This window comes from Ictidomys tridecemlineatus, chromosome 1 (genome assembly GCF_052094955.1).
Source record: "Ictidomys tridecemlineatus isolate mIctTri1 chromosome 1, mIctTri1.hap1, whole genome shotgun sequence".
Taxonomy (NCBI): domain Eukaryota; kingdom Metazoa; phylum Chordata; class Mammalia; order Rodentia; family Sciuridae; genus Ictidomys; species Ictidomys tridecemlineatus.
In genome coordinates, this window is record NC_135477.1 from 90,848,848 (window position 1) to 90,872,025 (window position 23,178).

General features: G+C 37.9%; 1 protein-coding gene across 3 annotated transcripts in view; it reads left to right on the plus strand.

Annotated features, from left to right (window-relative positions):
* Nucleotides 1-438: 438 nt before the first annotated feature.
* Rasgrf2 (Ras protein specific guanine nucleotide releasing factor 2) overlaps nt 439-23,178 on the plus strand; it is a 244,732-nt gene continuing 221,992 nt past the window's right edge. For 2 of the 3 annotated variants that reach the window (XM_078044465.1, XM_013366590.4), the window contains exon 1: nt 441-1,227. In XM_078044465.1, the coding sequence (XP_077900591.1) occupies nt 940-1,227 (288 nt within the window). In that variant the 5' untranslated portion in view covers nt 441-939. Of the gene's footprint in view, nt 1,228-23,178 lie in introns of all 3 variants that reach the window. The other variant, XM_021724529.3, reaches the window with a different exon arrangement.

Sequence of the window (23,178 nt, forward strand, 5' to 3'; positions counted from 1 at the left end):
TGTATTTGTACTTTTGTAAAAAGAAGTGCATACTGTGGGTGACATTTTCTATATGTGTATTTGTGTGTATTCTTGTTTGTATTAGTGTGACCATTGTGTAAATGTGTATTTGTGCAAATGTATGCTGTGAGTGTGCGCATGTATGTGTCTGTGCATGAATGTTCATTTGTATGTGTGTATTTGTGTGTATGTGCGCATTGCGTTTGTGTGAATGTATTGGTCTAAGTGTGCATTTTGTGAGTATGCATTTGTCTATGTGTATGTAAGTGTATTTTTTTGTGTGTGTGCACTCACGCCTTGTGCCTGTGAGCGGGTGTGCGGTGCCTCCTGGCTCCTCGACCTTGCAGCTTTCTGCCCCATCCGGGCGGCGCTGGGGCAGAGGCCTGGGCCAGGGCAGGAAAGGGAAAAGCCCACACTGGGGTGAGCGCGCTGTGCCACCGCCGCCGCCACGCCACTGCGCCGACTTTGCCCTTTAAATCGGTCTCCAAGCCGATTACAGCTGATCTCCCACGTGACGTTTTACCTTCTGTCTCCCGGAGCGCGTTGCCCGAGGACAGTCCTTCTCCGCTGCCGCGCATCGCACCGCCCAGCCCGCCGCGGGGGCTCGGCTCCCGCAACTTTGGGCGAAGCGGCGGCGGGTTCCGGCGCCCTCGGGGACCGCTCTCCACCCAGGCGTCCCAGGCTCGGGCGACTTTCGTCTCGAGGGTAGGGCGGCGATCTGGGCGGAGAACGTGTCCCGGACCCTGCTCTGCGCCTCTTAGACCCGCGCGCGGCCGCTCCTCGGGGACGGGCAGGGTGCCCTGCGCGCTGTGTCGGGAAAGGGGGCGCCCTACGCCAGCCAGCACCAGAGCGGGCGTGCCCTCGGGGGAGACTGCCGAGCGATGGCCCTGAGGCTGGGGTGAAGCGGGAGGCCACCCGAACCTCCCTAGCCTTCTCAACATGCAGAAGAGCGTGCGCTACAACGAGGGGCACGCCCTGTACCTGGCCTTCCTTGCACGCAAGGAGGGCACCAAGCGCGGCTTCCTGAGCAAGAAGGCGGCGGAGGCGAGTCGCTGGCACGAGAAGTGGTTTGCTCTTTACCAAAATGTGCTCTTCTACTTCGAGGGCGAGCAGAGCGGCCGCCCGGCGGGCATGTACCTCCTGGAGGGCTGTAGCTGCGAACGGACTCCCGCGCCACCCAGGGCCGGCGCCGGACCTGGAGGGGCCCGGGACACTCTGGACAAGCAGGTACTGCACACCCTCCCTTCTCAGTCTCCCAGTCTGTAACCTCAGCACTCCCAAGCTGTTCTAACCCTAGGGAAGCATGTATTTGTGTGTGGCTTGGGGTGAGAGGGGGGTTTAACTGAGCTCAGGGATGGTGTTCCAAGACCCCCCTGCAGAGTCTGTGGTAGGACATCTCCTAGCATCTCCCCACGGGCATACCGGGATTCTCCCATCTTCATCTCTCCCACCCCACCACCAAGTGATCAGTTGGAACAGGGACCCGGCTTTTTCCCAATCCTGATGAAGGTCGGGTCGTTTCAGTTTCTCTGCTAACCATCCGGTGCTTTTTCTAGAACTTGTTCAGAAGGATTTTGTGTGATGATGTGTTTTGACACCTGTTGGATTTAGATTGGCAAGACCCAACTAACTTATTTGGGAAAGTTTGGTTTCTCCCTTACCCGCGGGCGCCTGTAGATTTCTTTACCTGCGGAGGATTGACCGCTGGCTGTGCTGGGAACTTACGGTGTTCTCAAAACCAAGAGACACTCCTGTCCGTCATTTTCAGCCAGTCCTTGTGGTTTAGGTCAGTTTACTTTGCTAAACATTTGACCTGATGGGGTCAGTTATGAAGGTAAATGTGTATCCATCCATTCTTCTTAGGGTTAATATTTCGTCGGCCACATTCTTGCTGTGTTTCAAAATGTGGGCATTTTAAAAGGACGCTTCTGTACTTTTTAATGAATGCTTTGAAATTGAGTGCGAGCTTTAAATTCTGGGTCACAATTTTGTAAGTTTTCTGGTGTGTGCAGAGGGTGGGGAGGAGGGACCTTCTAGATTTAGTAACCCCTGTTCTCCATTTCTGCAAATACAAAATATTTCTTTTCAATCACCGTTTGGTTATTAAAATAAAAGCAGACTAATTTTGCGCTCCCAAATGTTTTCACTTTGCTTCTAGATCCAAACCTTGTGGGTAGGGGTGCGGGGAGACTGATTGTCTTAGCTGTTGAATAAAAATATTTCGTAGCTGAATTTTCCATGCAAGTCAGACCAAACTGTATCTGCTGCAGACTACAGAGGCTGTGGGAGGCGCTAGCCAGGAAATAATGCAGAAGATACTTACCTAACCTCTTGGGGCTCATAAAACAATGAGTAAAATGAAAAGAAGTTAAAACTAGATCATTCAGAAGTTTCATTTTTTTTTCCACTTTGGTGTCACTGTAAATCACTAATGAACTTAACTGATTACACTTGTTATAACACTTACAAATCCGAAATTTTAAAAATATGCCCTTTGGTGGTTGAGGGCATGTTCAAAGTCATTTGAAAAACTGATTTCCAACTTAGCAGGTATAAGCACTGGAAATATAAACATAAATTTCAGGTTGTGCATTTTAGAATTTAAATTAGAAGAGTTTTTGAGGAAACAGATTTTTTTCTATTGATGAGATTCTTTTTTTTTTTAAATCGTGTATACCAATGCCCCACAGAAACCAAAACAAATAGGTTTTTAAGTTATTGTGTCTAAAATAAAAGAAGGTACTTTAATTTCTCTTTTTCTTTTTAGCTCTGGGTGGGGAGCTGTTACTTGTTACAACCTATATAGCTCTCTGACCTGTTATCATTATATGTAAACCGGTATTTTTCTACTTGGAAAATACTGGATTCTTATCTTCAGGACAGTTTTTCTTTAAGTCAGACTTTAATAATAAAGAAATGGAATTCTCAAATAGTTTGACTTTCATGTGGAAGTTCTAAAGAGGTCTTATGAGAAGTTTTTTCTCTGTTTACAATCATGTGAGTTATGACCATTTCTCAGTCATTTTATGCATCTTTAATATGAAAGGTTCTATGTAAGAAATTAGAAGCTTTAATATTTGAATCTAAAACTAAGATGTAGAGAAGCCACCATTCCAGAATAGATTCAAAGTAGGATTGGGAAGTCTCTTAAATTTTGTCTTATGTTAGACATGCTTTGGTGACTTGGGTTAGCCCAGCAGACTAATGCTTAATCTCTGTGTCATAATAAGGCTGTCTATCTGGGCGTGTTTGAAGAATTAATAAGACAATGTTGTGGAAATAAGAAAGAAGGAGAAACGCTATATTAAATCTACGGTTTACGCCATTGGTTCCCTTTGGGTTAATTGTGTTTCTGTTATGATTGAATCCTCTCAAACTCTGAGGAGTCATGGACCTGAGTGACTGGTGAGCTTGAGGGAGGATGTGATCTCAAGGTCATCTTCTCCACATGTTTCTAGAGCTTTCTGTGTAACTCTATCCTCAACCCTATAACCCTAGTTGAAGGTAAGAACTTGACATAAGATTTCAAGAGACAGTAGTTTTCCTCCACCATGTTGCCTAGTGACTCTTTTAGACAAATCTCTTAATGTTTTCTCCGTCCCCACCCTGTGAAATCTCTATGTCGTAATATGTGAAAATTAAGCATTTGGAAATAACATGATTTTTAAACTGCCTTCCAATATTGACAGTTTCTGTTTCCAAGGTTCAAATGGATGGCATGAGCTTTTTGCCTGTGGAGGATGTGAAAGGCAGTTTCACAGATTTAAAGATTATGGGAATCTGTAATAAACAGTGCATCTGAGAAGCTGAGGACAAGCAGGTGACTGAAACGGACATTCTGAAAAATCAGGTCAGCAGATATGCAGACCTAGAGTAACATCATTGACAGAGTTTTTTTTTTTTTTTTTTTTTTTTTTTTGTAGTACTGCAAGACTGAACCTGAGTACTCTACCACGGAACTACTTCTGCAGCCCCTTTTATGTTTTATTTTGAGATAGGGTCTCTCTGTGTTGCCCAGGCTAGTCTCAAACTTTCAATCTTTTTGCCTCAGCCTCCTTAGTAGCTGGGATTACAGATGTATGCCAGCTGAGAGACATTCTTATCTTTTCCAATGGATGAAGACATATAGTGTCTTCAACAGTTACAATGATTGATGTAATTCTTGATATACCTTGTCTCTAAACATTCTTAAGAGTTTAAATTCTACTTCTAATTTTAAAATTATAATTAATTGTGTTTTTATGGTAATTACATGAAAACACTCATTATTTTGCTTTATTTAAATAATGATTCAAAGTAAATTGGTTGACCAAAGAAAAGAAAAAAATCCAAGGTTTTTTCTTTTTCTTTTTTTTAGCTGTTTGTCTAAAACTGTTTCCAGTTATGTGGGAAAACAAAAACAAAACAAACAAACAAAAAATGAAAGGTATTTGTCACTTTCCAAATATACACTGCTTCATGAATTTCTTAGTGTTTCAAGATTTCCCTTGAGACTCCTTGGCAGATTGCTAGGCTCTCTTATCAGCCTTATATGGTGACTACTTTTTTTTGGCATAGTAATACTGATATAATCGCAGTGAATTTGGTTTTCTAAGTGGTTCCTTTTTGCCAAAATGATGTTTCTTTTCTCCAAATGTGTCTGGATAGCACTTCTTCTTAAGAAAGCTCCATTTAATGGGAAATGAAAAACTTCCCTCTCATTATAGGTAAGGGTGTTAAGGAGAAAGGGAACATGCATTTCTTAAGTACCTTCTGTATGTCTGACTTTGTGCTTGAAATATTATCCTCCATCACTTCATCTAATTTAAACTTCACTTTAGCTCTTGGAGACCATTGTCATCATCATCATTTTTATTTTTACCTATGTTAATACTGAGGTTAGACCAGTTCTAGGTAGCTAATTAAAGTCCAACTCCAGATATGAAGACTAACTATGCCATAGAATGCCTTGCTAAGGAGATTGTATCTAAAACTGATTTTTAAATTTTTTTTAGTTGTAGATGGACACAATACCTTTTTAATTAAATTAATTAATTAATTAATTAATTTTTATGTGGTGCTGAGGATCGAACCCAGTGCCTCACACGTGCTAGGTGAGCGCTCTACCACTGATCTTTAGGAAATGGAAAATATGGATGAGATGGGAGTTGGGAATGTAATGTGTGAATCACTATTTTGTTCATTTATATTGCCCTTTGAAAACTATTTAAATGACTATTGTTAATTCTTGAGAAATACAACTGTTGGCCAATATATGTTCATAGAAAAATTTGACTTACTTGAATTTAAAAACAATTTTTTTTTAGTCATGGTAGTTATATATCACAGTGGGGTTCATTTTAACATATTCATAAATAAATATAACATAGTTTTCCCCATTTCCATCCTGGTACTATTCCCTTCCTTGCCCTCTTCCCTCCCCCTGGGATTTACTTTTAAACAAACAATTTCATTGGGAATTCCTTTACTTCAAAGATGGACCTTTGTAGGTACTTGTACTTGGTGTAAAAAGTACATATTCTGTGGCTGTGGCTGTGGCTCGGTGGTAGGGAGCTTGCTTTGTGCATGTGAGGCACTGGGTTCTATCCTCAGTATTATATAAAAATAAATGAATAAAGATATTGAAAAATAGATATCATTATTTTTTTTAAAAGCACACATCCCAATTAGTCTGGTGTGTTTAAGTAGTTGTCTTGCCTGCTAGCAAGAGATGTATACAGGAACAAAGCCTGCTTTCTTCTTCTTCTTCTAGTGATGTTAAAGTTTCTACAGCCCAACTGCCTTGTTTAGTGTGTGTGTGTGTGGGTATCTCCTTAGCTCTGCAAGTGTGTACTGTAGATACTTGTCATATTTGTGATGAATTAAGCATATTGATTTAATCTCAAAAGGGGTTCACGTTTATATTATTTTCCTATCACCTCATTACTATTATTTCCTATCACCTTATTTTAACTTTCCTAACTTGATTACAAGAAAAAGATTTTAATCCTTTTATTAAATTAGACAGAGTTATATGCAAACTCTTAAATATTTGCAAGGGTATAGAGTGTGGATGGGGGATTTTCATTTTTGTTCATGTTGTTTAATTGATTTTAATAAACAAATCCATGTTTTCTTTTCAACCTTTCCTTACTAACCACAAATGAAGGGAAAATGGAATAAATTTTTATGCTAAGTCATATAAGATGTTTAAAAATACAATCTGGAGAACCAAAATAATTTATTACTTATACTTTGTAATTGTTCCTCCATTAAAATTAAGCAAAGAAAAGAAATTCATTGATTAGTAAAATTTAGTTATTTTAATTTTGACTACACCAGACCTACTGTTTTCAGATTATTGTATTTATTATTGAGAATTCAACATAGGAAAATCCGTCTTTGATGTGATAGATGTACTCAAAACTATTTTTCTTTGATGATTATTTTTCTATGGGTTTATTATGTAACAACTATTTCAAATTTCAGAGAAAAATTGAGTGCACTATTGAGTGATGAAAAATATGTATGATAACTTTTTTATTTCTTTTGGAATTGAATAATAGAGACCTTACATTGGATAATAAACCTAGAGTATTTGTGATGGTCAAATGTTTTGTTGTTAGCAAGAAAATTATTGTAGCTTATTATAAGTTTTTTAAGTTGAAAATTAGAAAAATCATAGTTTACTAAACCAGTTGTATTGCTATCTATGTAATACATATTATATTTTTAAATTGATTTTATCCACATTCTCCAATACTACTTAAAAATGTAGTCAATATTATAGTCAATATAATTTAAATTTTATAGAAAAGAAAATCTTATTCTTTAAGGTTATTTTTTGATAAAATAAAGCAGATTGGCAAATGGATTTGTTTGGGTCTTAAATCCTAATTTTTACAACTTTAAAGTTACTTGGTATTTTTATGCCTATTTATTTATCTTATAAGAAAGGAATGTGTGTTTGTATGTGTGTGTTGTTTATTAAGATTGTTACATTCAGTCATTGAATATTAAACTGTTTATGCAGTTATATATGATGGGGGTTTGCAGATTTTCTGTGTATCATTGACATTTCAAAGAGGTGAGTTACAATCTAATCTGTATAGTTGAGGGAGCTTTATTTTTCAGGACTAAGGACATGTAATGATTCTATTTAATAATTACAGAAGTATAAATTCTTCTCTGGAATCTGTTTACCTTAAATAAAGCCTTGTAAATAGCCCTGCACTGCATAATCAACAATGGACTGCGTACCCCACAGTAACTGTAGCACACAGTGTGGGTTTGCAGTGGGCTATACCATCTAGGTTTGTATAAGCACACTGTAATGTCTACTAAATGAATTCACTGAATGATGTATTTCTCAGTAACATATGATTGTGTAGGTAACATCTTAGTAAATGAAACTAGAAATAATGTTTGTTAGGTATGGACGTAGCACTGTGTGAAATATTTGACTCTTTTGTAATATTTGGCCCTTCTAAAAACTCACCAGTCTTCCAGATTATTCATTATATTTCCATTGGTGTAACATTTAAATTTTAGTTGATTGAGTTAAAATACATTAATTTGGCACCACCAAAGGATATATGTTACTATTTTTGCCCAAGGAGTTGAAATATGATTGTGATATATATTTTTTTTTGGGGGGGGAAAGAACAGTAGCAGATTTTGTGTTTTTTTAAAATTGTTTTTGCAGAAAATATTGGCATTGGTAGATGGAACAGAGATGCAGAAAGCACATGTTCTCATAGTTTTCCTTTTTATTGGCACTTTAAAAGCTTATGATTCAATGAAAAATAAAGGTTCAAATAATTTTCCCTGAAACTCCTCACAGTGACTGCAAAATACTCCATATATAATTTTAAAGAAAAGGCAGGAAAACAAACCCAAATTTGAGTTGATATGTATTTATTTAACTATTAAGCCTTTTGTTGTTGTTGATTTTGAACTGTGAAGGAAGAAACAAGAAAGTGTGAGTTGTCTAGCTGGGTGCAGTGGTGCATGCCTGTAATCCCAGTGGCTGGGGAGGCTGAGGCAGGAGGATTGCAAGTTCAAAGCCAGCCTCAGCAACTTGGCAAGGCCCTAAACAACTTAGTGAGACTCTGTCTCAAAATAAAATATAAAAAGGGTTGGGGACATGGTTCAGTGGTTAAGTGCCCCTGGGTTCAATCCCCTCCCCCCCCAAAAAAATGTTGGGGAGGTTTATATAAGAACAATTATAGCATCAGAGTACATTAAATAGAATTCTAATTCTCATAAGATTTAAGAAGATACAAATAAAATGAGATAAAAACAATCTATGCTTAAAAATAAAACTTATTGATTATCTTGTGCTTCATTTTAAAGAACGTTGTCCACTATTTCACTTTTCCAATACTTACGATAGGACATTACTGAGGTTTGTGATGATCATACAGCAGAGATGTGAGGGATTCTAGCTGCTGGTATTCAGCATTATTTTCGGGTTCCTGAGATGTCTTATTCTGCCAGTGTCTGATTTAATTTAGACAATGCTTGAATCATTTCCTGAACTGTGTTTATGAGCCCATGCCATTCTTGTGACTAATGAGAACAGTGGGGTTAGTCCTTGCAAACAGACGCCGGTTTGAGAGCTTGGAGCTTTCCTGGGGTTAGCAATGGGGGAACAGGGAGGTGATAACTTGGTCTCCCCTTATGTAACAGTGTCACTCGTTACAGAAGTATCCAGATGAGACAATGCTAGTGATTCACAGGAATTGGAGGCCACTGATATCCAATATGAATTTGCTTTCTTTTACCTTTAAGGATATCCATGTCCAGGTGAGGTGGAGGTTCATTCAGGAGTTAAACTGTGTAGCTTTCAGTCTTGGCTCCACTACCTTCGAGAGACATGATCTTGAACAATTTCTCTTTCTAACCCTGATTCTCAGCCTGGGGGATGGGGATTATGACCACACTGACCTCACCGGGTTGTTGTGAGGGCAATAATCCAGGCCAGGCTTCTAGCATAGGGCCTGGCACAGGGCAAGCAGTGAGCACATTCGTCAACTAGCATTTCTGTTACTTACTTTCCAATACAATTCTTCTCTGATTTTCATCTTTTTTGCTTTCATTATTAAGAACACTTAGGAAGTTTTTTCCATCCTTCCACTTTAAAAAATTCTTTAACACATACAAAATAGAATAGTTTACAGAATGCCATCATCCAACTTTCAAACTCTTCAGCTTTCTGTCATTTTTTATTATGTCTGTTTCCCTCCGTATGCACTCCCCCTCCCCCTTATCTTAAGGCAAGTCCCAGACATTGTGTTATTTCACTTGTACATTAAATTTTTTTTTTCTTTTCTTCTTTGGCATAGTCTTGTTTTGCAATGAAGATTGCACTAGATGTAGCTCTGAAAAGAACTCTCTTGGAAAGAGTTTGTTATAGTGTTTCTGTTAGAATGAATGTTATCATAATGGCAGTCATCTTTTTGTTTCTTTGATGCTATAATAAAGGAACAAACCAAAGACAGTTGTTGTGAAGATATAAAATGGTAGAATTAACTTTCCAATAAATTCCAGTGTGTGAAATCCTAAAGAAAAGAAACGAAGAAGTCAGTTGTTTAACCAGGATCACAGTGAAAGAATTTTTCATAATTTGACCCCATTCTATGGGGCAATTAGATTATTGATGATCTCTCATTGAAAGATCTCTTTTTGTAATTGGAGTCTATTCACCAAACTCATTGAGTTGTCTTCCATTTAGAGTGAAGAATGAGTTTTGGCCACTGTTGCTGTGGATGCTGCTTCTCACTCAGTGCTTTGCACAGCTTTGCAACAGTGAGGACATTATCTATAAACCAATGTTTCATTCATTTTTCAGAATCAATCCTGAGGACCAACAGCTAGACAATGTTATTTTAAGGCAATTGCCAAGGCTTCATTTATCAAGAATGGAGTTCATTTTTCTAGTATTGGCACAGTTTTTAGGGTTAATTGGCTTCTTGTATATGATGGATTGTGTTATGCCCTTTTGATTGCAAGGGAGAAATATGAACTGAGATTGTCTTAAATAAAGGTCACATCTCAGTGTGGGGGGACAGTGAGAAATATTGTAAGGTAATCTAAGGGTGAATGGTTCTCTACCTTATTGGGACTTATCTCTTCTTTGGATGATGTTCCTGATTGATCTGGTTTTCAGTGTATTGATGTCTTGTTAATTCCCGCTGTTTCTGTCTCCTCATAGCTTCTGCTTCCCCAGATTTCAGGTTGCCATACCTGCCATGGTACTGATTTCAACATTTTGATTCCATTTTTCTTGTCTTTTTTTTTTTTTCCTGGATCAGCAAGTTCTTCTTCCTACAGTGGTGAAGTCAATCCGTCAAACACCTGATGTGGCTCATTTTCAGGGAAGAAAATGGCCCTGCTTTTTTTTTTTTAATTTCAGTTTTTATCATAGCACATCTCTATTTATTTAGTCTCATATTCTTGTGAGATAGAATCTGATTGTTCAGTTTATATGTTAAGGTCAGACAAAATCACTGGCCTGTCACGGATCTGTGAATCAACTGCAAGACAGTGGGTGCTGTGGATGAGGGAGTTTCATGAAAAGTTTGGCAGGTTTGATAGACATAAGTATTGACCCATCTAGTTCCTTCATCAAGCTAGTAATTTTATTTTCACCAACCTAATATTTGTTCCTCACGATAAACCACATTGTCTCCTTTCAGTAGCAACTTTACACTCTCACCTTATCTGCACCACAATATGATTTCTGGCCTCTGGTCATGTAATGCCTCCAGTACTGTTCAAGGGTCATATTTGTAATGATTTTTTTTTACTTTTTAATATTTTAGAGATTATTTAAATACTGTTATTTTAAAGTAAATTAAAACAAAACTCTTTTTTTCTGAGTGTAGTTTATACACAGAAAAGTACATAAATCACAAGTGTGACACTTGATGTATTTTCACAAAGTCAATAAATTTTTTTGTGATCAGCATCTAGACTGAGCAATGGACACGATCAGGCCTCTAGAAACTAATCTCAGGGGTACCCACCATCCTTCCTTGTGACACCATTAGTTACTTTTTCCCAGTTATGAACTTCATATACCCAGGCCCACACTGCATTTTTTCTATGTCAGGCTTCTTTTCCCCAATAAGATTCATCCATATTGTTAGATGTTGCAGTTTGTTCCTTTACATTTCTTTGTTTCTACTGAGTGAGTATACAACACTTTCTTTATCCAATTTACTGTTGATAGACATTTGGGTTGTCTTTAATATGGAGTTATTACAAATAGTACTATGAAAATTTGTACATAAGTCATTTGGTGTACATACATGTATACCTTTTGTTGATTATGCATACTCAGAAATGAAGTTGTTCAAAGGATATATGTATTTATGGGTATGTGTGTGTGTGAGTGTGTGTGTGTGTGTGTATATATATATTTCAATTTCAATATTATGGATGAACAATTTTTAGGGTTAATTGGTTTCTTGTATATGATGGCTTGTGTTATGCCCTACATAGTTCTACAAGGATGCTCCCACCAGCAGCATGTAAGAATGCCATTCTCTTGAACAAGACAAGGCTGTCCTGTCTCACTAGTTCTATTCAGTATAGTATAAAGTTCTAGCCAGAAATTATGCAAGAGGAGGAAATAGAATGGATAAAAATAGGAAAGGAAGAATTCAAATTATCACTGTTTTCAGATAATATGATCCTATACTTAGAAGACCCAAAAAGCTCCACCAAAAGACTGCTAGAGCTAACAAATTCAGCAAAACAGCAGGTTACAAAATCAGCGTGCAAAAATCAATAGTTTTCCTATTCACCAATAATGAACCTGCAGAGAAGGAAAACAATCCCATTAATAATAACCTCAAAAAAAAAAACTGGAAATAAATCTAACCAAGGAGGTGAAAGACCTCTTAATGAAAACTGTAGAAACTTAAGAAATTAAAGAAGGCAGAAGAAGACAGACCTCCCATGTTTGGGTAGGAAGAATTATTATCATTAAAATGACCATATCACCAAATGCAATATATAGATTTAGTGTAATTCCCATCTAAATACGATGGCATTCTTCACAGAATTAGAAAAAATGGTTCTGTATTTTTTCTAGATGGAACAGTTCTTTTATTAATTTACAACAAAAGGCCCAGAATAGCCAAAGCAATTCTAAACCAAAAAAGTAAAAAATAAACAAACAAATAACAAAACCCCCAAACAACAATACTTGGAGGTATCACAATTCCTGATCTCAAATTATAACAGCTATAGTAACTGGCATAAAAATAGACACATAAACCAGTGGAACAGAATAGAAGATACAGAGACAAACCTGCACAGGTACAGTCATCTGATCCTTGATAAAGGTATCAAAAAGATATGTTGGAGAAAGGACAGTCTTAAAATGGTGCTAGGAAAACTGATTATCCATATGTAGAAGAATGAGACCAGATCCTTCTCTGATCCTGCACAAAAATCAACTCAAAATGGATCAAAGACCCAGGAATTAGACTAGAAAGTTTTAAACTCCTGAAAGAAAATGTGTCTCCTTTCAGTAGCAACTTTACACTCTCACCTTATCTGCACCACAATATGATTACTGGCCTCTGGTCATGCACATATAGGTGCAAACAACAACTTCTTCCTCAAGAAGCAGCAGCTTAGGAAATAATACCAAGAATTAATAAATTGGATAGCATCAAATTAAAAAAGCTTCTGCATAGTGAAGGAAATAATTTAGAATGTGAAGAGAGAGAATGGGCGAAAAATCTTTGCTAGCTACTCTTCTGACACAGGATTATTATTCAAAATATATAAAGAACTTAAAAAACTTACCACTAAAAGAAATAACCCAATCAATGAATGAACAAATGAACTAAACACTTCTCACAAGAAATACAAATAACCAACAAATAAATTTTTAAAATTGTTCAAGATCTTTAGCAATAAAAGAAACAAATCAAAATGACACTGAGATTTTTATCTTATTCCAGTTAGAATGACAGAAATCAAGAATACAAATAACAGTAGATGCTGGAGAGGGCATGGGTAAAAAGTCTTACTTTTGCACTGTTGCTGGGATGGTAAATTAGTACAACCACTATAGGTATGGAGGTTCCTCAAAATATTAGGAATGGAGCCACCATATGACCTAAGTATACCACTCCTCAGTATTTGTCCTGAAGAACTGAAGTCATCATACTATAGTGGTACATGCATATCCATATTTGTAGCACCACAATACACAATATCCAGTCTATGGAACCAGCATAGGTGTCCATCAGTGGATGAATGCATAAACAAAGTATGGTAAATATACACAATGCAGTTTTATTCATTCATAAAGAAGAATGAAATTATGTAATTTTCAGGAAAATAGATGGAACTTAAGACTGTTATACTAAGAGAAAGAAGTAGAACTCAGAAATCAAAGGTTGTGTTTTCTCTCATATGTGGAAACTGAAGAGGTTAAAGGAAAAGAAAGATGTGGAGGATGGGATTTCATGAAAAGCAAAAGGAGATCAGTAAAGAAGAAGAAAAGGACCAGGGGAGGGTGGGGTGGAGGGAAAGGGAAATACTGAGGAACAATTTTAACAGATTGTATTGTTATATCATGTGCATGTACATATAAGTGATGACAAATTAGATTCTACTATTATGTATCCAGTAACAAAAAAAAAATATGGAAAAGGGTCTGGGGATGTAGCTCAGTGGCCTAGCACACTCAAGGCCTTTGGTGCAATGCCCAGCACCTCAAAAAAAAAAAAAATCCTCTACATTCTCTCAACTCTTGGTATTACTTGTTTACTGTTTGGCTATTCTCTGTTTTAAAGTGCTTATTTGATCTTTATCCATTTTTTATTGAATTGATTTGTAGGAGTTATAAGTGTTAAGGTAATAAATTATTAATTTTGTACATCAGAAATGACTGAATATTAGAATTTTACACACACACATACATACATACAAACACACTCATACACGCATACATATAAAATGAAGATATGAGTCCTTTGTCAATGATGTGTGTTAAAGATATTTTCTCCTAGCGTCTTTCCTTTCTACCATCTCAGTGGTTGTCTTTGTTGTTGTTGTGTCTGTTTTGCGGGTCAGGGATTGAACCCAGTGCCTCACTTATGCCAGACAAGTGCTCTGCCACTGAGACACACCCTTCATGGTGTCTTTTGATGAACAGAAGTTATGAACTGTATAGTACAAGTTGTGCATCTTTTTCTTTGTGGCATTTGTCTGCGCATGAAGTGAATGGGGATGAGGACAATGTCAGGAGCTGCCTTGCATGGAAGATGCAGGAGTGGGGCCCTCCCCTGCTGCTCTGATATATCCATGTGTTCAAAGCCATCAGATAGGTCCCAGAAGACCCATGTAAATAGCATGTGTATCTTAGAGCGGTTTAGATTGCCACACCAGGGTGGATGTTTTCCTTATGGAGGAAGGCTCTCAGGGCAATTGAAAAAACAAAAATTTATAATGTTTTTCCACCTCCACCCTTTTGGTGTTCCTTCCCCAGAGCCTGGGTTGTTGTTTTTTTCTTCATCTCCACAAAAATCCGGGCATTTTGTGGAGGTGGAGGAATGTGAGTATCTAGCTCCAACTTTACCTTCTTCTCTACTTACACCTAAACCTTTCATCTGGAAGGGTCCAGCACCAGAGAAACAAGGAAACTTCATACAAGTTAACCACAGTTAAATGTGAACCCCTGAGGCCTCTTTCAGCTATGCTGCCCCCTGGAGGGTGTGCCCACCAGGCTGGCCTGGGCGTGCTGTGAGGGAAAGATGGTGGTTGGTATCCAGCATTGTTGGAGGCAGAATCCTCAGTTCTCAAAATAGGTCTTTGCAATACTCCGAAATCACCCTATAATCATTCTTCCCACCCCTTTTGTCTTGATCATTATTCAAAAGTGGCCAAGACGAGGATATCTTCTCAGCGGAATTCAATGATTAAAATGCCTTACTAAAATATGTAGAAACAGATGAAGGAGAAAAAGTAGGGCAATCAGTCTATTGTTAGTTTCAAGGACCACAAGGGTATGGCTGGACACAGAGGACCAGTCACCTGATAAAGTATCAACAGTAATGAGACAACCCTGAGAGCCAGTCTCAGGAGCAGGAGGGTATTGCTGCTAGCACTATGATCTCTCCTCTTGTAAGACAAATGGTCAGCTTTTGGTAGGAGCCCCCAGTCTGTCACATAGTGGTGGCCCCTGCATTAGAAGGAGAGCCATAATGACCAGCAGCTTGATTTCACTTGATCCCATCAAAGAATTGGTCCTTACTGGGAACATCTACATATGCGTTCAGTTAGCAGCCATGATTTGTTTCCAGGGTTGTTTTGCCTTGGAAGGGTCTCTTTATAATCTGACAGGCTGCAGTTTTCCACATGGCAGACCAAACAGCCATGCCAATTGTCAACTACCCCAAAGTCTGAGTTTTGTCCTCTGAATGGAACAACAGCATCTGCTTTTGCTTCTGCATGGCCAGCACTGAGGCTGAATAGCTGTAGCACCCCAGGCAGCATCTCTGGTCTCAGCTTAGCGTAATCAATCTCCAGGAGTCAAATGGCTTTGCTTCCAGTACCAGAGTAGGGAATCCACTCAGAGGGACTCTTGCTACTCTTTTTTTGTAGGGTGAGGAGCTGTTCCTACTAAGTTGCTAGGCTGGCCTCAAACGTGCAATTTTCATGCCTCAGTAGCTGGGATTATTGGCATATGCCACCATGCCCAGCTTGTTTTTTAAAATGTAAAGCTGAAATGCTGCTGGGGCCAACCCAGCTATATCCTTGAATATTTGTCATTTTCTTTTGACAAGCAAAGTTTGGCCCTCCCACATTTGTAGATCTTTGTAGGCATTTTAGGACAGAGAGTCACAAAGTTTCATCATCAGTTTCAACAAAGGCTTAGCAGCAGACCTATAGTTGCTTGTATGCCCTGTAATTTTGATTGAATGCTGGACATTGTGTATGAACAGTAGAAGTCCTTTGAGGCCCTGGATGATTTTATTTTCCTCCAGAGGAGGTTTACTTGTGCTTTCTTGCAGGCATTAGTGTGGGGGTTTGTTATATTAATCAATTCTGAGATGAGCTGTCAGCTGGGTGTGGGGCTTTGTGAGAGCTTTGTCAGCTGCCGGTTTGCTCCAGTTTCTAAAGTCAAGTCTTTCCAGTGTCCTATCTGGAAATCTAAGATGTTTACACAATTCTTCCTCCTTCCTTTCCTCAGCCCGAAAGAGTGCCAAACATGCAGCGCTGGTTCCCAGCCTTTTAGCTACGCTCTCTGCTTGGCTTTTAGCCTCTTGGCTTTGTAAACCTATAAGCTGGCAAATGCCTTGAGAGGAAGAACTTCCCAGATTGTCGACTCAGTAGTTTATCTCCTTTCTCTCAGGTGGCTATTTCTCATGGCTTGGCTGTTATCCCAGTGATACTTTCAGATACCTTTTTTTGTGTGTGTTGTTTCCAGCTTTTGAAATTATTCTGTGGGGGGAATGGTGGTTTCTATAACAAGCTATTTGGCCATTTACTACTTAGCAATGAATTTTTTTTACATTTTTTTTAGTTGTAGAGAGACATATAATGTCTTTGTTTTTAGTAATTTATTTCTTATGTGGTGCTAAGGATCAAACCCAGTGCCTTATACATGCTAAGCAAAAACTCTGCCACTGAGCTACAGCCCCAGCCCAGCAATGAGTTTTAATATTGAGTCTAACAATGTATGAAACTCCTTGCAGAGCAGTGAAGAAATGATCTTTTTATTACCCTGGAAACTTGTGTGTTAATTACATTTAGTTCAATAGTCAAAAATTACTAAGAAGTGATAAATCACTAATCCTTATTTTACCAATTTAATTTCGGAACATCTTTGATACTAGATATTTGAACCAAATAAAACAAATATAATTTTGTAGTTATAATATTATTTTTATAGATGTTTACCTTCATGTTACTCACAGGTGGTGAGGTGTCTAGGTATACACACACACACACAAACACATACACGTATACACCCACCCCCCCCATATATATATTTATATGCTGTGTGGGGATCCAATCCAGGGCCTCACCCATGCTAGGTAAGTGCTCTACTACTGAGCTACACCTCTAGTCTAGCAAGGTGTCTATTTTGATGGTACCAAGGCACAGTTTCCATTCATTCTTCACACGGTGAGTTTAAATTTTGCTTTTAAATAGATTGTTCATATCTGATGGCTGGCTGGCTATGTATATCTATCTGGCATCTATTTTAGTTGGTGAACATTTATTTTAAAGCCATTATGTTTCTGCATGTATAAGCCAGCTCTTCTTAGAAAGTAAAATAAAATTAAACGATTTCATTTAGGACACTAGCTTTTAGCTTTTTGTGAACATTGTTTTATATTATACTATTGTAGAAGTCATCATTAATTTAATGCTAAGCGCTTTACAAATATTATCTCACTTAATCTTCACAACCTTGAAATGATGCTGACTTGATTATTTTACAGAAAGACACTGAGCTTAGAGTGGCTTATTAATTCACCCAGATCAAACCTTTACTAAATGGGAAACCTGGTTAATAGAACCAGATTTAGTAAGTTAGTATTTGTTGGGCTTGAGCCTTAGCTAGGGGCTGGAAATATATGACCTGAGGAAAGCTTTAGAGCTAGTTTAAAAACCTCTATGATTCCTGTGTTAAGGCCCTGAGAGCTAAGGCATGGCAGGGAGTGGGGTGCTAGTGAATAGTCAGTGTGGAAGAACCCTCTCTCTTTCTCTCTTCCTTTATTTCAGCGCTGGGGATTGAACTCAGGGTCTTGTGAACATTAGGCAACTGTTGTACCAATGGTCTACACCCCAGCCTCAATCCAATGCCTTTCTATGGTGCCTCTTGATTTGCAGCTCAGGTTTCTTTCTTGTTGTTTGTCCAGCACCATAGGCACTGAAGATATGGAAGACGCAACCTTCTACTATTTTGGTTTGGATATTGAGGTGTCCCCCCAAAAGCTCATGTGTGAAACAATGCAAGAAGGTTTGGAGGAGATGTGACTAGGTTATAGCCTTAACTTAATTGGTGAATCAATTCCTGATAGGATTAACTGAGTGGTAACTAGAGGCAGGTGAGGTGTTGCTAGAGAAAGTGGTTCATTGCATGAGGGGCTATGGGGTATACATTTTGTATCTGGAGAGTGGAGTCTCTCTGCTTCCTGATCACTGTGTAAGCTGTTTCCCTCTGCCACACTGTTCCGCTATGATGTCCTACATCACTTAGATTCCACCCCTACCCCCAATAGAGCCTGCTGTCTATGGACTGAGATCTCTGAAATGATGAGCCCCTAAATAAATGTTTCCTCCTCTATAGTTGTTCTGGATGGGCCTTTCAGTCACAGCAGCAAAAAAGCTGACTAAAACATCTGCCATCTCAGACCTTGCCTATGCCATATAGCTCTTGACGCTGAACAGAAATTTTCTTAATGCCAGTTTATGTCCTCATTGCTTTGATTGATGGTACCACTTTTTGGCCACTAGGGCTAACTAGATTTCGGTCCCAGAGCACTGAAGGCTGCTGCCTGGAATGTTGGGGAAAGAAGGATCATGCTTGCAACCTGTGCCTTTAGTGTGCATGTGCTTATGTGATATTGGGCCTTCCTCTGTGCACAGTCTTGCTGTTTTGGACCATAGTATCCTCTTGTATTGGTTTGGTTGGCAAGTTTTACCTTCTGTTTGGACTCATGCATTCAAATGGTTGAACAGTAACATCCTGTTGTTGTAGATCCCCAGGGAACAATTTCTTCCTAGAATTATTATTATTGAAGTCCAGTTTCAGTATGGCAGTTTGGGCTGAGACCATCCTCCTTCCTGATCCGCTGTCTTTATCCTTTGTCTTAATGGTACTGAAGTCACACTGCAAATGGCCAGGATATCGAGGCCAAGTTCCCAAGTTTCATTCTAGATCCTCCTTTAATAAGCTGTGGATCCTTAAGCTTAGTCAACCTACCAAATAGGGATAATATTTCTACCTCACAAAGAAAGTGAAAATATTAAACTAATTGAGGTAATTTATGTGAAAAGTGTTCTTTCGTAAGCTATAAAAACCTACAAATATGTTATTCTAAATCCTAAAAATTGCATTTTTTCTTCATTTAAATGAAAACAATTTAAACAGCAAACTAGTTGAAAATTTTGTTACTGGGCATGGGTATTCTCTCATTTTATGATCCACTTGGAGAAGAAGATAGTTTATTTATCTACTTTGTTGGCATATTTTTGAATCTGTGGTTTGTAATTTTTATGGAGAATATTTAGTGGATTGTAAATTCCTTAAGAAAAAGTTGAAAGATTACTTTTACTAATCATAGGTAAATATCAGTGGGTAAAGGATACATCAGTGAAGGGTTTTTTTTTCTTTGTTTTCTTTTTCTTTGTAAATACTTGCTGTTTTTTAGACCCTTAGTTAATAAATATGTTAAAATGTATTAGAGTCAGAATTCTAGGTAATTTTTTTTTCAGGAAAAAATGTGGCTAAATTAACGTTTGTGCTTTAAAAATGCAATTTGTGCCAGTTAGAGTGGCATACACCTATAACTTAGGAGGCTGAGGTAGGACGATTGCAGGATTGAGGCCAGCCTCAGCAACTTAACAAGACCCTGTCTCAAAATAAAAGATAAAAAGGGCTGGGCTCAATCACCAGTATAAACAAACAAATAAATAAATAGGTGTAGGGGAGGAGATTTAACTTTACAGAGAATGTCTAAAGTGTATACTAAAAGGAATATTAGGTAAGTCCTTGGCTTGCACATGTTTTTCTTTTTTGGTATAGAGTGTTATCTTTAAAGAATCTTGAAAAGCAGTTTTTCATCTGTAAAAACAGGGTTTATTGTGTAAAATTTGAAAGTTACAGAGAACTATTAAAGAAAAATATCAAACTCCTGAAATTCCATCCCTCAGAGAAAACTGAATATTGAATTGTTGGAGGATTTCCTTCAAGTGTTCATTGTTTGTTTTTCTGTGTATGTGTGTAATACGTAGACATTTCTAAAAAGGCCATAATTGGGATCATGTTGTATACTGAGTTTCAGTCCTGATTTTTTACTGATTTTTTATTGTGAGTATTTGACTTGCCAGTCAGTGAATACTCCCTTGGAAACATGATGTGTAACGGCACTGCAACATTCCCCTGTCATTGAGTGCTTAGGTTCTTTCTGTATCATAACCTTTCACTTTCACAGGGTGCTGCAGTAAACATCAGGATGGCATTTGTGACTGAACTGGCAGGGTAGGTGGGGTGCATGCAGACAAAGGAGCAAACAGAAAAGTGGGAAATGAGAGTTTCTTTTTTATTTATTATTTATTTATGATGCTGGGCATTGAACCCAGAGCCTTGTGCATACTAAGGATGCATCTACCACTGAGTGACACCCCCAGCACAAGTGTCTTCCTTTTAATCACTATGTTAAAGGTAATTTCTCCAACTTCTTCACCTTAATTAGAAACTTTTCTTTAATGAACACTCTACTTGAATTTCGAAGTAGTTTTCTGATTGAAAACCCAACCTAAAATACAAATTCTTTGAATGAAAATGCCAGTTAGTCCGTGAACTAATATGCAGAAATAAATATGGCCAAATACAGAAGAGTAGTTTCTGAAAATAAAACTAGGTTATGAAGGCTTTCTGCAGAATTTGCTCTTCTTAAGGAGTAATATTTATTATGATTAAAAGAGTCCACAGTTTTTGAGCTCCATTTTTATGTGGAAAGCAGAAATGCCTAAATTTATCATCTTTCATTGCTAAGAATTCTTGCATTTTAATATTTTACTGGATCATGTCATTTTTTAATCATTGTGTACGTTTCATGGATATGGTATTTTTTTCCTTAAAAACTTACTAAATTATGTTGCATTTTACAAAAGCCTTTTAGAAACAAAGAAATGTGGCAGCTCCAGATAAGAGCTTGACATTTATTTGTGTTTGCAAGGTTCATGTATATTTGGAAGGACATACAGGGATAAGACCGTCTATCTTGCCTCATAGGCTATGGGCTTTGACCTTTTGATCATTAAATCCAAAGATGGGAAAAATCATGACCATAAGAGAAAGAGGAAAATTTAGTGCTTGGCTTTTGAAGGGCTTCCTCTGAAAACCTACTTGGAAGATAAAAGTACTAGCCCAGTTTTACCCTGGTTGGTTTTTTTATCTCTTCAAGTAGCCCCTTTGGGCCTTAGAGCATTACTTGCTAAAAGTCCAGATGCTGCTGCTATTTCTTGATGCAGTTCTATTATTTACTCATTTGCAGTGGGTTTTCACTTATTCATATCTTTCATCGTGGTTAGAAAATGGTAAATTTGACAGTTTGGTGATTTTAGTTAGCCTATGTTTATATTTGGTTATGATACCTTTGTGATTTAAAAAGACCAAAACAATTAAGCTTCCCGGTGTTAGGGACTCATTCTCTCCGACCTTGATGTTGGTAACAGCTGCCTTGACTCCTTGGGCTGTTGTTGTTCTCTCCACCCAGAACATTGGGTCCCAGGGGCCCCACCAGCCCTTCCTTGTCAAGAATTTCCATGCAGCTTGTAATAATGAAGGTAATTTTAGCCACAAATGGGCCCTTGAAAGAATATTGCTGAACTTATGCCTCCACCACACCTCTGTTTTTTAAAGCTTCTGCCCCACGATGAATTTGAATAAATGCAATTTCCAAAGTTGATGTTTAGACAAAACTTTTTATTTGAACATTATTTTGTGCATTAGGATTGTGGCTCAGAGATAGAGCGCTTGTCTAGCACGTGTGAGGCCCTGGGTTTGATCCTCAGCACCACACATTAAAAATAAGTAAAATAGGCATTTGCAGGTAAATGGATGGAGTTAGAGATGATGATGCTAAGTGAAGTTAGCCAGTCCCCAAAAATCAAATGCCGAATGTTTTCTTTGATATAAAAAGGCTGATTCATAGTGGGATAGGGAGCAGGATCATGGGAGGAATAGATGAAATCTGGATAGGGCAGAGGGGTTAGAGGGGAAGAGAGGGGGCATGGGGTTATTAATGATGGTGGAATGTGATGATTATTATTATCCAAAGTACAGGTATGAAGACACGATTGGTGTGAATATACTATGTATAAAACCAGAGATATGAAAAATTGTGCTCTATATATGTAAAAAGAATTGTAATGCATCTTGCCATCATATATAAAGAAACTTACATAAAAAATAAAGGTGTTTTTTAAAAAAAAAAGAAAAGAAAAAATTATTTTGTGATGTTGGAAGGCAGCCTTGTTGGAGGCATCTTTGTCATTTCGAGTAAGGAAAGACAGCGAACAGGCTCTTCACCTGGCAGCCTTATTGGCTAGAGAAGTGAGATTTTCCCAGAGCCCACCCAATAAACCCTCTGTAAGCCCATTCTCAAACTCCTTAGGATTGCTGCTAATGACATCACAGTGAAATCCAGGCAGGGGTTTTCTATATCCTTTGTGATCTCTTTTCCACATTTGTCTAAGAGCCACTTAAAGTTATGGAGCTGTTACCATAGTTTCAATAAACGAATGCTAATTACTTAGACAGGCTCTGTAAAGCAGGGAAAACCTTTTATTGTAGATATTATTAAGGCTTTTGCCATTGTTACTATTACAACATTGTTTGGCTTTTCATTGCTTAATTGATACCGTAGCATAGATTCCAAGTTTTTTAGGATGATGTTGGTTTAAAATATCCTGTTTCTACAATCCCATACATTTAGAGTTTTTTGATCATGGTATCATGATTTGCTTTGGAACTTATAGTATATCTCTATTTCCTGATAGCTTTAAAAAAATTTACAAATCCAGGGTTAGAATTCTATATGAATTCTCAGTAATCCACTTGGTGCCACTGAGATGCAAAGAGGATTTCTTACAGCAAAAGTTGTTTATTTTGTTGAGGTCTGTGAACATATGCATGCGTGTGTGTGTGTGTGTGTGTGTGTGTGTGTGTGTGTGTGTGTATGTGTGTATGCATGTAGCAGTACTTAAAAGCTAAAGTCCGGTTTAGAGGTATTCCAACATTTTTCTTCTCATGCTAATAAGTGTTTTTTAAAGGCAAAGCATCTAGTCTCATTGGGAAAACTACAGTGTATTAAATTTGCATTTAAAGAAAAATTATATGAATTATGGAAAGAATAGAGTATGTTGTCATTGCTGGTGGGCCTGCAAATTGGTGCAACCACTATGGAAAGCAGTATGGAGATTCCTCAG